Here is a 13905-nt window from a genome sequence, read left to right as displayed (position 1 = left end):
TACCTTTTTAACTTTGTCCCCAAAAATGTTACCTCAGGAGAACAAGGTGCTGGAATCGTCTTTGGTAGAGGCACAGACCGACATTGCCGTCCTCCACTCGGAGCTGGACAAGCTGAAGAACATGTATGCCGACGAACGGGCTCAGCATGAACGGTGAGGGAGAAATTTCCAGCTTTGGTCAGTTGTGGCTTTTTTGTTTGTCTCGGTCGTAAAAAAAACCCCACAATGGATTAGATTTACCTTTAATATAGAACTTTTCTGGATACTCAAAGTGCTTCAGTGAACTGATAACCATGCACCCCACATTCACAATTGATGGTGGTAAGCTACATTTGTAGCCACAGCTTCCCTGGGTAGACTGACTGAAGTGTGGCTGTCAATTTGAGCACATGGCCCCTCCGACCACCACCAAACATTCATTCACATTCATACACCAGTGTGAGCAGCACTGGGAGCAAGGTGGGTAAGGTGTCTTGCCCAAGGACACAAGGGCTATTAGTAGGATGTTGGAATCTGGAATCAAACCTGGAACCCTCAAGTTGCTGAGCCAAGCCGTCCCACATATGTTTTGATGGCAATTGTTTTAGATGATATATTCATATTACAACGGAATACGTCTCATGTTTACGGTTTCACAATTCATCATGCCCGTAAAGACTTGAAAAGAAGCAGCGCTTATTTAAACATACCGCTGATTTGTTTCACAGAATTACTAATACATGTGTTTTCCTTCATGTGTTCAGCACAAAACAAGTTACCAATTTGAAAATGGTAAAGGAAAAGAAAAAGTTTCTTATTAGCGAAATTAAAATTTTTGGCTGAATTCCAGCTGAAAACGAAAACATAGAATCAAATAACTAAAACAAATCTGTTTACAATTGCATTTATGGCTACGACCAGTGTTGGAAATATGTCTACTTTTGATGTGGTTGAATGTCAACAAGACAGAAGCACAGCAAGTTCAGTACAGGAAGTAAAGTTTTACTAATGCATCACATCACACTAAAATGAACTGGATATTAAATAAGAAATGACAACATCACACAGCAAACAACACACATGTAAATAAATACACAATCTCCCAATACTACAAGGAAATGATGAACAATGATTCAAATGACAAACTTGCAATCCTATAATACCCTGGTTGTGGACAAGGAGACTACACACACCGCTAACACAATCTATGGAATTGATCCAACAGTGCTGCTGTCACTGCAGGAAAACGTCCACTGCTAAGCTAACAAACACAGCTGAGCTATAATTCTGCTCTGGCTGAGCGTGCTTTCACTGACGTCACACAGCACTAGGCACTGCCTTACACACACACACACACACACACACACGCTGCTACTGAGAAAAACATCTCTCAACTGCATATGCCAGATATTTGAAGTTTCTTTTAAAGTAACACATGAATAACTTTCCCAATATTTAGGTACATTTATTAAAGAATAATTCTGTTGGTAATTGTATTATTTTTGGGGAAAGTAACGAGTAACTATAATTAATGACTTTTCAAAAGTAATTTGTTGAACACTGGCTGAGACTGTGTACTAACCTGAATAAAATCAAGGCATTGCAATTGCATAAATTATTTCAAGGTTTATCCTTCAAAGAAAAAAAATCATGAAAATAAAAGAAGTTATTCACCACTGGTAATACAGCAATATAAAATAAAAATAACAATGTGCAGACCAAATACTGAATGGCGCCAAAGACAGGTATTTACCTTTTCTGTGCGTTGTTGTTTACATATTACAAATGGCAACCGGAATGTTTAGATTTTAGGTGATTAAATTATCACTCTAACTATCAAGCTCCCCCTCTTGATATTTCCACATTGCACATTTTTTAGATGGCTGTCTTTCTCGGTTATATTGTTTTTCCACACCGCTGACATGTTGCCTCCACTCCAGACAAGCGCTTGCTTCCTGCTTACGTCATCCCAACATTCAATTTTGGCAGTTTGGTTTTGAAGATAAAAGTCAGATTTTCTTTGGCCTAAAATTTTGTGGCTCACTAATTTTTAGTGTTGTACTTACATCCAAATGTTGTAAATGCAGTTATATTTATGTGTTTTCTTTTAGATCTAGAAGGTTTAATTTACATTTAGTAAATGAAGTTTACTTTTGTAATTACTTCCTCATATTTCCACACTCCACACAATAACTCATATAAAATTATATTATGGAGTGATTTTGGTCCATTATACATTTTGCTTTATTCAATATTTAAGTATTTGTTGCGTTTATGTGAGATTTCCAACTCATTTTGTCCCCTATTATAATTCCGAGAAACGTGTTTTCATTCATTTAAGTTTTAAGGATGATCTGTTTTTGTCATCCCCCTCTTTTTAACCCAAACCCTTTTAATCTGTTGCTTTCCCCAGAATAAAATATAGTAACGTCCACGAATAAAACAACTCTAGGTCTTTCGTGTACTGTACTGTTCTGATTTCTTCATTAGGATATTTTGATTAATTGTGTGAAATGCTTTTGTTAGACCTATTTATTGCATTGGGGATTTATTCAGTTATTTCAGTCTGTGCCATTGTTGTTGAAATGTTTGTTCTGTATCCACATTGACTGTCAGCGAGTAGGTCAGTTTAATTTTGTTGAGTTCTTTTTTCAATCATTTTGGATAATTGTGTAAATAAGGAAACTTGTCTGTCTTGATAGGGAAACAAACGACTTAAAGAAGATGGTGTTGGAGTACCAGTCATACGCCACTCAAGTTCAGATTCTCCAGTAAGTAAAAATCCCCATAGACTATTTTTTTACAGCTTATGAGGGTAAAAAAGTATATATACATATTTCCCGGCAGGGATATGAACCAGCAGTTGTACGACAGCAATGACGGGCTGCGCACGGCCTTGGCTTCGGAAACAGTGGCGGCAAAACGACAGGTACAGTACGTTTCACTTTTTGTGCTATAATTACTCTTAATAGCCGTAAGCATGATGACAAACGGTCGTTTTCAAATAAACCTCCCCATTTCCTTTTCAGAAGTACCTCTGTCCTATAAATGAAAACAATGCTCTGAGGATCAAGCCTATCCGGCAAAGCACCCTCAAACAAGACAGGTAAGGTCCTTCACATGGATTGTATGTTATAAACAGATCAGCCCTGAATGATTCATAGCCAGGCCCGCAATTAAGTTGAACTGTAAAGGACACAATGAAGTGGCAAAACACTGGAAGACATATTTGTCCTAAAGATATTAATAATATCTTTGAAACAGTCAATTTTTCATCAGGCACCGCGTCCCAGCAACAGTGGCGCAAGTGAGCGCTCCTTCAGCGCAGCAGAGTGCATTTTAGAGGCCAGGCGCTCTCGCATGAATCCTGGCACTGTAGATGCCATTTTATTTCTGCATAGTGCTAACAAAAAAAAAAGTAAGTAGACATACGGTTGGATATGTTAAACGAATTAGTCTACGTTACCTAGGCTATACCAAATAAGCCCATGTCTAACCTATATTGAGTTCGGTCAGCTAAATAATTTTGATGGTTACGTGTTGTTTGGGCGCACTACAATGCAAAGGAATTAAGGCAATTGCGTTGTTTATTGTGTTTTTTTTCTATTCGAGATATACTACTATGTGTGAATAATTATTTGGCTTCGCTTTCAAGTGAAGCGCATCTCCGATTGGCGACAATGTAAGGCTATTTAGCCTGCTTTGTTTGTCGCGACCGTCTATTGTCATTATAATTCAAGTTTGATGATAAAGTGCAGTCTGATGGGTTTGATTTCCCCCCTTCAGCTATTTGCCTTGGCCAATAAGTTGCAGGTAATTTATTATTATTATTTATTTAATTTATGTTTGTTTAAATAGAGATGACATACATATGCTATTGTATAATTTAAGTTTGTTCGCGTGATTGACAGCCTAAGGCTTATGAGGCACATTTTTTATTTATTTTTTTATTTCAACTTAAAAAACGTATGAGCCTATGCCTACAACATAGGCTATGTGTTTATCTTTATTTTCCTGCCTGTCGTTGACAATGGAGATTGTCTGATAATTTGTCATGGCTGCAGATCAATCAATAAAGGTTCATCTTTGTCGCGTAATTGTTCACTGCTTCACTGTGCACCCCGCCCTCGTCCCTATTTGAGCATTATAACGTTAACAAGTTAATATTCATTGAAATAAATTCAGAACATTTTTTTTACCTAACGAAAATATAGGCCTAATCTTTCTAAAACATTTTTTTAACTTCTTAAAAGCCTCGTTCTGCTTGCTGCAACTGCGCACACAAAGTGTGAGGAACGCACTCCTGATCTGAGGGCATTGGCAACAATAGTCAACACTTTCTTAATGGAAATGACAATAATACATACCTGCCAACTACTCCGGTTTTCCCGTAATTAGTACGGTTTTCATCAACCTATTCCGGGTTACGGTTGCAGTGATAAAAAATACGTTTTTTCATTAATTAAAAAAAAAAAATTTTTTTAAATGCGCGAGGCTATTTATAGCACCGCTGCCAAGCACGAGGCACCTGTTGCCATTGTTTCCAAACGAGCGAACGATCATGGAATCAGCTGGAGAAAAATCGCAAACGAGTCTTAAACCGAAAAGAAAACTGCAGTCATTCCGTGAAGAATATTCAAAAGCCTATCCGGGAATAATTATCCTTTCCAAAAAGGGTGAAAACTACGCGAATTGCACCTTGTGCAGACAAGATTTTTCGATCGGACACGGAGGAATTAGCGATGTAAAAGACCACGTTGGGACAAAAGAACACAAGTCTAATGCCGTTGCTAGCGATACAAGTGGAAAACTTTCAACGTTTTTCGGATTTTAGCCACAAAAAGGTAATGACACCAATGTTATCTATTGGAATTGTTTAGTACTGTTATACTGTTAAAAGTGTTTATACTATTTATGCTTTCAAGTCCAAGTTGAAGAAATCTTGTTAAATGTTGACAGCATAACTACCAAAATACAGAAGTATGTCCTTAATATTTTTGCAGTGCTATTTCTGTTGAAAAGTTCAAATGATTACATTAGAGATGTGATGTGCCACTTTTCAAGTGTCTGATGGCTTCAATTCATTTTCATGAATTTTTCATATTTTGAATTCTTTTGAAAGGCTTACAAAAAAAACGACATTTGAATTGTAATTCCATGCTATTGACAGGACTATTAATTTTAATGAAGTTAGCTTACCATGTTTACAGTATGATAATTGTGATAGAAATGTGAATTTTAGGCACAGAATATTTTATACAATTGAACAAGGCAGTAGATTATACAAGCTTGGACAGAAAGTTAATGACACCAATTTTTTTTTTAATGGAATTGTTTAGTACTGTTTTACCATTTGTTTACTGTAAAAAGTGTTTATACTGTTTATACTTTCAATTAACAAATTGAAGTCTTGTGAAAGGTTGACAGGATAACTGGCATTAACTGTCAAAATAATTTCAAACTATTGAAGTTAGCTTACAGAATAAACATGTCAATCAACCCATATGATTTTTGCTGTAATATTTTTGTTTTGAAAAGTCACTGTGACTGATAGAAAAGTGATGGTTTTAGCAACATTTTAACCTGTCTGAATGCTAATAATCATTTTGCGTCGGGGGGCGAAGCCTGAACCCCCCACCAGGACTTTGTCCTGGACCTACCGGGGCCTGCGGCCCCTGGACCCTGGCTACTAGGTTTTTCTGATTTCAAAAGTTGGCAGGTATGATAATATTATAATAATGATAAATAATATCATCACACAATATCTCTTAGCCACGAATGCGTGGCCAAGAGATGCGTGGCACGCATTGAATGTCTGTGCCACATTGGATCAGTCTCCTTTCTTTAACAGGCAAAAGCTTTATAACCTCACTAATGCCTTGCATCGTCTATATTAGATATATAACAACGGGCGGTTGCGGGCGGGTGTGGTTTTGATAAAATGTTGGTTCGGGTGAATGGCGGATGGTTGACGACTTTTGTGATGCGGTTGCGGATGAAATAATTGCCTATCCGCGCATCTCTAATATTTACAGCTAGAATTCACCAAGTCAAGTATTTCATATATATATATATATATATATATATATATATATATATATATATCTAAGAAATACTTGATTTTCGGTGAATTCTAGCTATATATATATATTTATTTTATTATATATATATATATATATATATATATATATATATATATATATATATATATATATATAATAAAATAAATGTGTGTATATATAAATAAAAGAAATACTTGAATTTCAGTGTTCATTTATTTACACATATACACACACATAACACTCATCTACTCATTGTTGAGTTAAGGGTTGAATTGTCCATCCTTGTTCTATTCTCTGTCACTATTTTTCTAACCATGCTGAACACCCTCTCTGATGATGCATTGATGTGTGGCACGCACAAAAGTGCTTTCATCAAATGCATTAGAGTCTGGAATCTTCCATCTCTCCCTAGCATGGCCCAAAACCGGTCAATCTTTGCTTCCTGAGGAAAATCTTCAGTGCCAAGCACTTGGTAGTCCACTACTTCTTCCTGGAGGCTATCCAGGTCCAATCGCAGCTGCGGCTTGGAACTTACAAGCTGTTATGAGAGTAGCGTATGTGTGTGTGTGTGGCCCTTTAATAGGTGAGCATGTGAGGTGAGTAAAGTCAGTGAGTGTGTGGGCGAGAGAAGAGAGGGAGCGGTAGCGTGAGTGCGGGCGGGACTAGTTTGTTTTGTGTTGGATTGGCTGTGTGCAAGCAATCAATAAAGCAAGATTTGCAACTAATCGCCGGACTCAGGCAGGAAAGGTACCACAAAGCGTATTTCTTCATCTTACTCGTCGCCGGCGTCGCCATGGCTGTATCTTCCTCGTTCTTCTGCTTCATCTCCTTGTTGTGTGCGCAGTTGTGCACTGCACTCTCTAAAAGCCGTATATGTTATTGATGTTATAGATGGCAGTATTGTCCTGTTTAAGAGTGTCACAACGTTGCTGTTTACGGCAGACGAACTGCTTTACTGTAGACAAAAACGTGACTGCTGCTGTTGTGTGTTGTTGCCGCGCTGGGAGGACGTTAATGAAATTGCCTAACAATAAACCCACATAAGAAACCAAGAACTCGCCCTCCATCATTCTACAGTTATAATGTGATTGGGCAGGCACACTGTTTATATTGTGGGAAAGCGGACTCAGGTCCGCATGGAGCTGGAGAGGGCGTGAATTTCGGGAGATTTTTGGGAGAAAATTTGTCCCGGGAGGTTTTCGGGAGAGGCGCTGAATTTCGGGAGTCTCCCGGAAAATCCGGGAGGGTTGGCAAGTATGAGTGTACTACACGTATGTACTTTGTTGAGAATGTTTTGGGTTTCTAGAGATTTCTCCAATCATTTTAGTGACTTTTTCTTTCTTAAAAACAAATCTAGCATCTTTTTCTGGTGTTATTGGAGACTGTACTCGTGTTTGGAGACTCTATATTCTGTCGCTCCATGTCCGCGATGAACAGCGAGTGCTGCAGCGAGCCTGCCGTCACACTTGCTTTGCATTGCTGCTCCAGCTGCGTTTTCTCTCCTTGAAAGAGCACCACTGTCTCCTTAATATTTGCACACTGCGCATTTTGTAGATGGCTGTCCGTGGGTAAATCTTGGCTATATTAAAGTACGTCCACTTTGCAGACATGCTGCATTCGCTCGACTATTGCGTGTGTTTTGCTTACGTCACACACAGCTGTGTTGCTTCAGTGATTTATGTTGGTAGCGGGACATAATAAAATAAAAAAATTATATATATATATATATATATATATATATATATATAACCACTCATACAATGTATTACTTAAATTTCTTTTCACGTAAAAAAAAAACCTTTCATTTTTAAGGTGCGGCTACTTTTATTTTGCTGTGGTATGCCGCCACGATCAATTACATGTACGGAAAACCCTGGAGTGTACTAACAGGTGTGTGTGAAATACAGTACTCTATAGCCATGTGCCAACATATTAGCACGGGACTGTACACAATCAGATATTTTATTGAGAACCAGCAATTATACCTTTTTTAAACCGTAGATATGGCTGTATTCTAGTATTTTAAAGTCTCAGAGGTCCCATAGTTGTGTAAGGGAAGTGTATTGTGTGTCCACAATCTAGCCTTGATGCTGGAATGTCGTTTTTAATAAGCCCTAATGGGAGCACATCATTTTGTGTGCTTGCAGCTTTAATGCTATCGCAGACAAAGTGTGTAGATCCAAAAAGTGTGATTGTGCACTCTTTTCTCTTCATGCATATGGTAATAGATGCCATATATCACAAACAATAAGGTAACATTAGGGAGTGGGACAGAACGGCACAAACTAACATTATACTCACATTTGAACAGCAACATCCTTCTCGGTGTGCCTTCAATAAAAAAATTAATGATTTGGCTGAAAGATTGACAGAGTTTTATTTTAAGACAGGAGTATACAAACTTTTTCCAGTAAAGTCCGTATAGAGAAACAATTGAAGGATGCAGGTGCCACTTTGACAAAGTTTGTACTTTAAAGATTCATAAACCAATTCATTCATTTTTCGTTCATTCATTCGTCATTTTTGGAACAAAATATCTACATCTTAGCTTTGTATTATAGAAAACAAAGCAAATTATTCTTATATTTATTCTAACCACCTTGGTATATTTAATTTCTTGTTATTGTTGTTTCTTACTAATATTATTACGTCAACAAAAATCTTTAGGGGCTTTGGCACACTCAAAAACCTACCATATCTTGCACAAAATTTGTTCACATGTTCATTATGCCAGAAAATCATCAAAGACCATATACAGTAAGACTCAAAGGTCTTCTACCATTTTGGTTTTCAGGTTAATTTTTAGGGGAATTTAAGCCAGCTTTATTTTTTCAAATTTGTTTGTGCAATGTTTTAATCCAGTACACTTTATTTTGTTCTTAGAAAGTGTTGTGGCTCAATAAAAAACGATCTGTGGACCACAAATGGCCCTTGGGATTCACTTTGGACACATCTGTTTTAAGATGTCTGTGTTGTGCCTGATGGTGCAAGTAGTTTTTTTCATCCTGGACGAGCCCCCAATTAATGTTACATTAAAATCAAGAGATTTCCCCCGCTCTCTCCAAAAGCCAGTGATGCTTTATATTAAACTATTTTTTATAACAAAAAAAAAAAACATACATGCAGAAAACGGTACTATGAAAAAGATAAATCAAATCAAATCAAATCAACTTTATTTATAAAGCACATTTAAAATTGACCACAGGGGTAGCCAAAGTGCTGTACAATGAGCAGGTTAAAAGATAAAACGAGTACCGAACAAACACAACACAACACAAACAGAACACGATAAAAAATAAATAATTAAAATAGAATTAATAAAAACATAAAAACAGGATCACAGCAGGTGTATTATGGGGCGCCATTGCAGGATGGATATCACTCAGTGTTAAAAGCCATGGAATAAAAGTATGTTTTTAAGAGAGATTTAAAAACAGGAAGAGAGGAGGCTTGTCTAACACTCAGGGGTAGGTCGTTCCAGAGCTTGGGAGCAGCAACGGCGAAAGCTCTGTCACCTCTAAGCTTCAGCCTTGTGTCAGGGACCGTCAACAGCAGCTGATCGGCTGATCTTAAGGATCGGGTGGGGCAGTAAGGCTGAAGGAGGTCGGAGAGATAGGTTGGCGCGAGGTTGTTTAGACATTTAAAAACAAATAAAAGGAGTTTAAAATGTATTCGGTAACGCACAGGGAGCCAGTGAAGGGACGCTAAAATAGGGGTGATGTGCTCACGTCTGCGGGTCTGTGTTAGCAGACGAGCAGCAGAGTTCTGCACGAGCTGCAGGCCTGGCTAATGCCAACATACAGGGCATTACAATAATCAAGACGAGTCGAGATAAAAGCGTGGATTAATTTCTCAAGATCATGTCTTGATAGAAGCGGTTTCACTTTCGCTATTTGGCGTAATTGATAAAAGCTTTTTTGAACGACGCTGCTGATTTGTTTTTCGAATTTAAAATCTGAGTCGAACTTTACCCCCAGGTTTGTGACAGAGTCGCTGAGATACGGGGTCAGAGTGCCGAGGTCAACGTTGGGGGAGGGAGAGCGACTTGGACCGAACAACATAACTTCTGTTTTATCTTCATTTAGGCTCAGGAAGTTAGCTGAAAGCCAGACTTTGATGTCGTGCAGGCAGTCAATAAGACTTTGAACAGTGTTATTTTGTGCCATGGGAAAATAAATCTGGCAATCATCGGCATAAAAATGAAATGCAATACTGTACTTCCTAAAAATAGAACCAAGGGGGAGAAGGTAAAGCGCAAATAAAATTGGGGCAAGGATTGAGCCCTGGGGGACCCCATGTGGTAAAGGAGCTGAGGACGACATAAAACTGTCTACTTAGATAGAATAAGGAAAAAAATTAGTAACCAAATGCAACAGTCTATAAACTGTTTCTCTTTCTCTTGTGTGGCGTGGCCGGCTGAAGAAAGCAGGCAAGATGCTTTGCTCTCATGCCCTCGTCTCTCTTTCCTTATGGTGGATGCCATTGACCTCCTCCCAGCCCAATTAGACACACTTGGTCAGCATTACAACAGCCTGGCACACCTGCACATAACACAACCACAACAAACAACAACCTGCACTACCAGGCGTAGCATATACTGAAGCCTACTTTTTCACTAAGTACTAGGCGTATACACGTAGTCGGAACGGGTTAGATTCTAGGGCTGTGAATCTTTGGCCATCACACGATTCGATTCTTAGGAGTAACGATTTGACCTAGAAACGATTCTTGATTCCCAAAACGATTCTCGATTCAAAATCAATACTTTTTTAATATTGGGTGCCAGTTCTAAACAACAAAATAAGGCAACAAGAGAAGTATCCCACACTTTTCTTTTTTTGGGCATCTATATCAACAATCTGATTTGGACAGTACAGATTCCCCCCCAAAAATGTAAAGAAAAAATGTTGACACCCCTCTTAGATTCTGTTCTTAAAACCTAAATTATGTTTTTTCTATAAAAATTTGAACGGGAGGGGGCCAGAAAAGAAGGGCAAAAACCGGGAGTATCGCCGGAGGCGGGATCACGTCTATAAAAAGGTTTTACCGTCATGATGTTATGAATACTGTTTGGTGCACATAAACCGGTTGTAAGGACTCTTATTACTGTTATCACATCATTGAAAAGTCCCTATTGCATAATAGGGACTTTTCATTTTAACAACTCAACATTTTCTCACCTACTTTTTTCCTCTCTTGCCAATTCAGCAACTAAAATAACTGCATTAATTATTGAATTGGATTTATGTGTGTGTTGCAGGTCAGACACAGAGTCCACCGTGTCCAACGTGTCCGTGTGGATCGACAATTACCGGGACAGCGGCCTGTTTCTGCCAATGGACACCACCGAGAGCTCGGCCAGCGACTTTGAAACCGACGACGGCCGAGGCTCCTCGGAGACCATCCACTACAGCTACTCCTGCGTGCCTTCCGACAACGAGGTCTGTAGGGGTCAAGGACATGTCCGCTGGGGAGGTCACCCGCGTTAAATTTCTGTGTTTTTCTCGTGTTCCACAGTTGTTGGATGCCAAGTCGGAGGCGGCGCTGTCTGAGGCGCCGAGCGGAGTAAGCTCCATGGCGTCGTCAATACGGAAACTCTTGCCTGCCTTTGGTACAGAGGTACAGTAGGCACACGTATTTACATGTTAGGTCCACTGAATGAAATACAGTAAACCAGTGGTCCCCAAACCTTTTGACTCGGGGTATACACTGGGTTAAAAGATAGGTTTATATATTAGGGCTGTAACGATTTGTTTTAACAACTATTTGGTTTGATTCAATATTTGTAGTCGCCCATACAATTCAGAGACGATTTCAGTAAATTTTTTTAGAACGATACGATCCAAAACGATTCAGTGAGTTTAAAGGCCTACTGAAACCCACTACTACCGACCACGCAGTCTGATAGTTTATACATCAATGATGAAATCTTAACATTGCAACACATGCCAATACGGCCGGGTTAGCTTACTAAAGTGCAATTTTAAATTTCGCGCGAAATATCCTGCTGAAAATGTCTCGGTATGATGTCAGCGCGTGACGTCACAGATTGTAGAAGACATTTTGGGACAGCATGGTGGCCAGCTATTAAGTCGTCTGTTTTCATCGCAAAATTCCACAGTATTCTGGACATCTGTGTTGGTGAATCTTTTGCAATTTGTTCAATGAACAATGGAGACAGCAAAGAAGAAAGCTGTAGGTGGGAAGCGGCCGACTGCATCAACACAAACACAGCTGGTGTTTCATTGTTTACATTCCCGAAAGATGACAGTCAAGCTTTACCATTTACCACTGGGACAACAGAGACTCTTACCAGGAGGACTTTGAGTTGGATACGCAGACACGGTACCGTGAGTACGCATGCAGCTGCGGCTTCCAAACATTTGATCGCTTGCCCGTACGTGCGTGCTGCTATGTGCATGTCACGTACGTAACTTTGGGGACTTTGGGGAAATATATGCTGTATGAACTTTGGGGAGGTGAACGGTACTTTGGGCTGTGGGATTGAGTGTGTTGTGCAGGTGTTTGAGTTGTATTGGCGGGTTATATGGACGGGAGAGGGGAGGTGTTTGTTATGCGGGATTAATTTGTGGCATATTAAATATAAGCCTGGCTGTGTTGTGGCTAATAGAGTATATATATGTCTTGTGTTTATTTACTGTTTTAGTCATTCCCAGCTGAATATCAGGTCCCACCCGCCTCTCACAGCATCTTCCCTATCTGAATCGCTCCCACTGCCCTCTAGTCTTTCACTCTCACTTTCCTCATCCACAAATCTTTCATCCTCGCTCAAATTAATGGGGAAATTGTCGCTTTCTCCGTCCGAATCGCTCTCGCTGCTGGTGGCCATGATTGTAAACAATGTGCGGATGTGAGGAGCTCCACAACCTGTGACGTCACGCTACTCGTCTGCTACTTCCGGTACAGGCAAGGCTTTTTTATCAGCGACCAAAAGTTGCAAACTTTATCATCGATGTTCTCTACTAAATCCTTTCAGCAAAAATATGGCAATATTGCGAAATGATCAAGTATGACACATAGAATGGACCTGCTATCCCCGTTTAAATAAGAAAATCTCATTTCAGTAGGCCTTTAAATCAATACAGCAACTTTTTAGCAAAACAAATCAAGCAGTGTGACTGTGAAATAAATAGTGGATACTGGACTCTGCAGGTGAAGTTTACTATATTATGTTATTTCTTGTAAGGGAATTATGTATAAATAAATTATGTTACCGTAACTTCCGCTTTGTCGGTCGCGTCTTCTGTGGTTTAAAGTTGTGTTGCGGCTTTATCGTTGTGTTGTGTCGTTTGTCTTTATTATGGCTTTTGCGATCATGCTATAGCTGAAATGTATGATATTGAAATGCCCTGCGGTGGAGAAGGAGTGACACAGTCAGGGATATATTCTCAGACTCTTTCTTAACAAGGAGTAACAAACTCAGGGAGTTAAACACAAATATACAAGAGTTGCTGTTCGCCACAACTCACGCTCAGACATCAGGGCTATTCAACTACATCATGAAGAGGGCCGCAGTTTTAAAAGCCCAAGGTCTCAGGGGCCAGACATCAAAATGTGGATGTTCCTTCGGGACTGTGTTTATTTAATTGAAACGTAAACACATCAGCTTTCACACTGCACTGCCAATAAATTCCTTATTCTGCCCTCGCTACTCAATCCAGCATATGCAGCTGGACAGATAGTTAACAGAAGCTCCAGAAGTTTTCTTGAGGATTGATGTTCTTTCTTTTGAATACTTTTTTTACACTTCTCCCTTCATTTAGGTTTGTTAGACTAAAAATAAACATAAAATAAACATTACTAAAGTGTAAAGTCCATTATGTATTTTACATGAATAAAATGG

General features: G+C 39.1%; 1 protein-coding gene across 1 annotated transcript in view; it reads left to right on the top strand.

The window, feature by feature from the left end:
• rasef2 (RAS and EF-hand domain containing 2) overlaps positions 1-13905 on the top strand; it is a 50683-nt gene that overhangs the window by 25757 nt on the left and 11021 nt on the right. Inside the window, exons 6-11 of the mRNA XM_061925240.2 lie at positions 38-153; positions 2682-2750; positions 2827-2908; positions 3009-3085; positions 11302-11482; positions 11559-11660. Of these exons, the coding sequence (XP_061781224.1) occupies positions 38-153; positions 2682-2750; positions 2827-2908; positions 3009-3085; positions 11302-11482; positions 11559-11660 (627 nt within the window). The remainder of the gene's footprint in view (positions 1-37; positions 154-2681; positions 2751-2826; positions 2909-3008; positions 3086-11301; positions 11483-11558; positions 11661-13905) is intronic.

Source organism: Nerophis lumbriciformis, linkage group LG29 (assembly GCF_033978685.3).
Source record: "Nerophis lumbriciformis linkage group LG29, RoL_Nlum_v2.1, whole genome shotgun sequence".
Taxonomy (NCBI): Eukaryota; Metazoa; Chordata; class Actinopteri; order Syngnathiformes; family Syngnathidae; genus Nerophis; species Nerophis lumbriciformis.
This window is presented reverse-complemented; position numbering and strand designations above follow the sequence as displayed.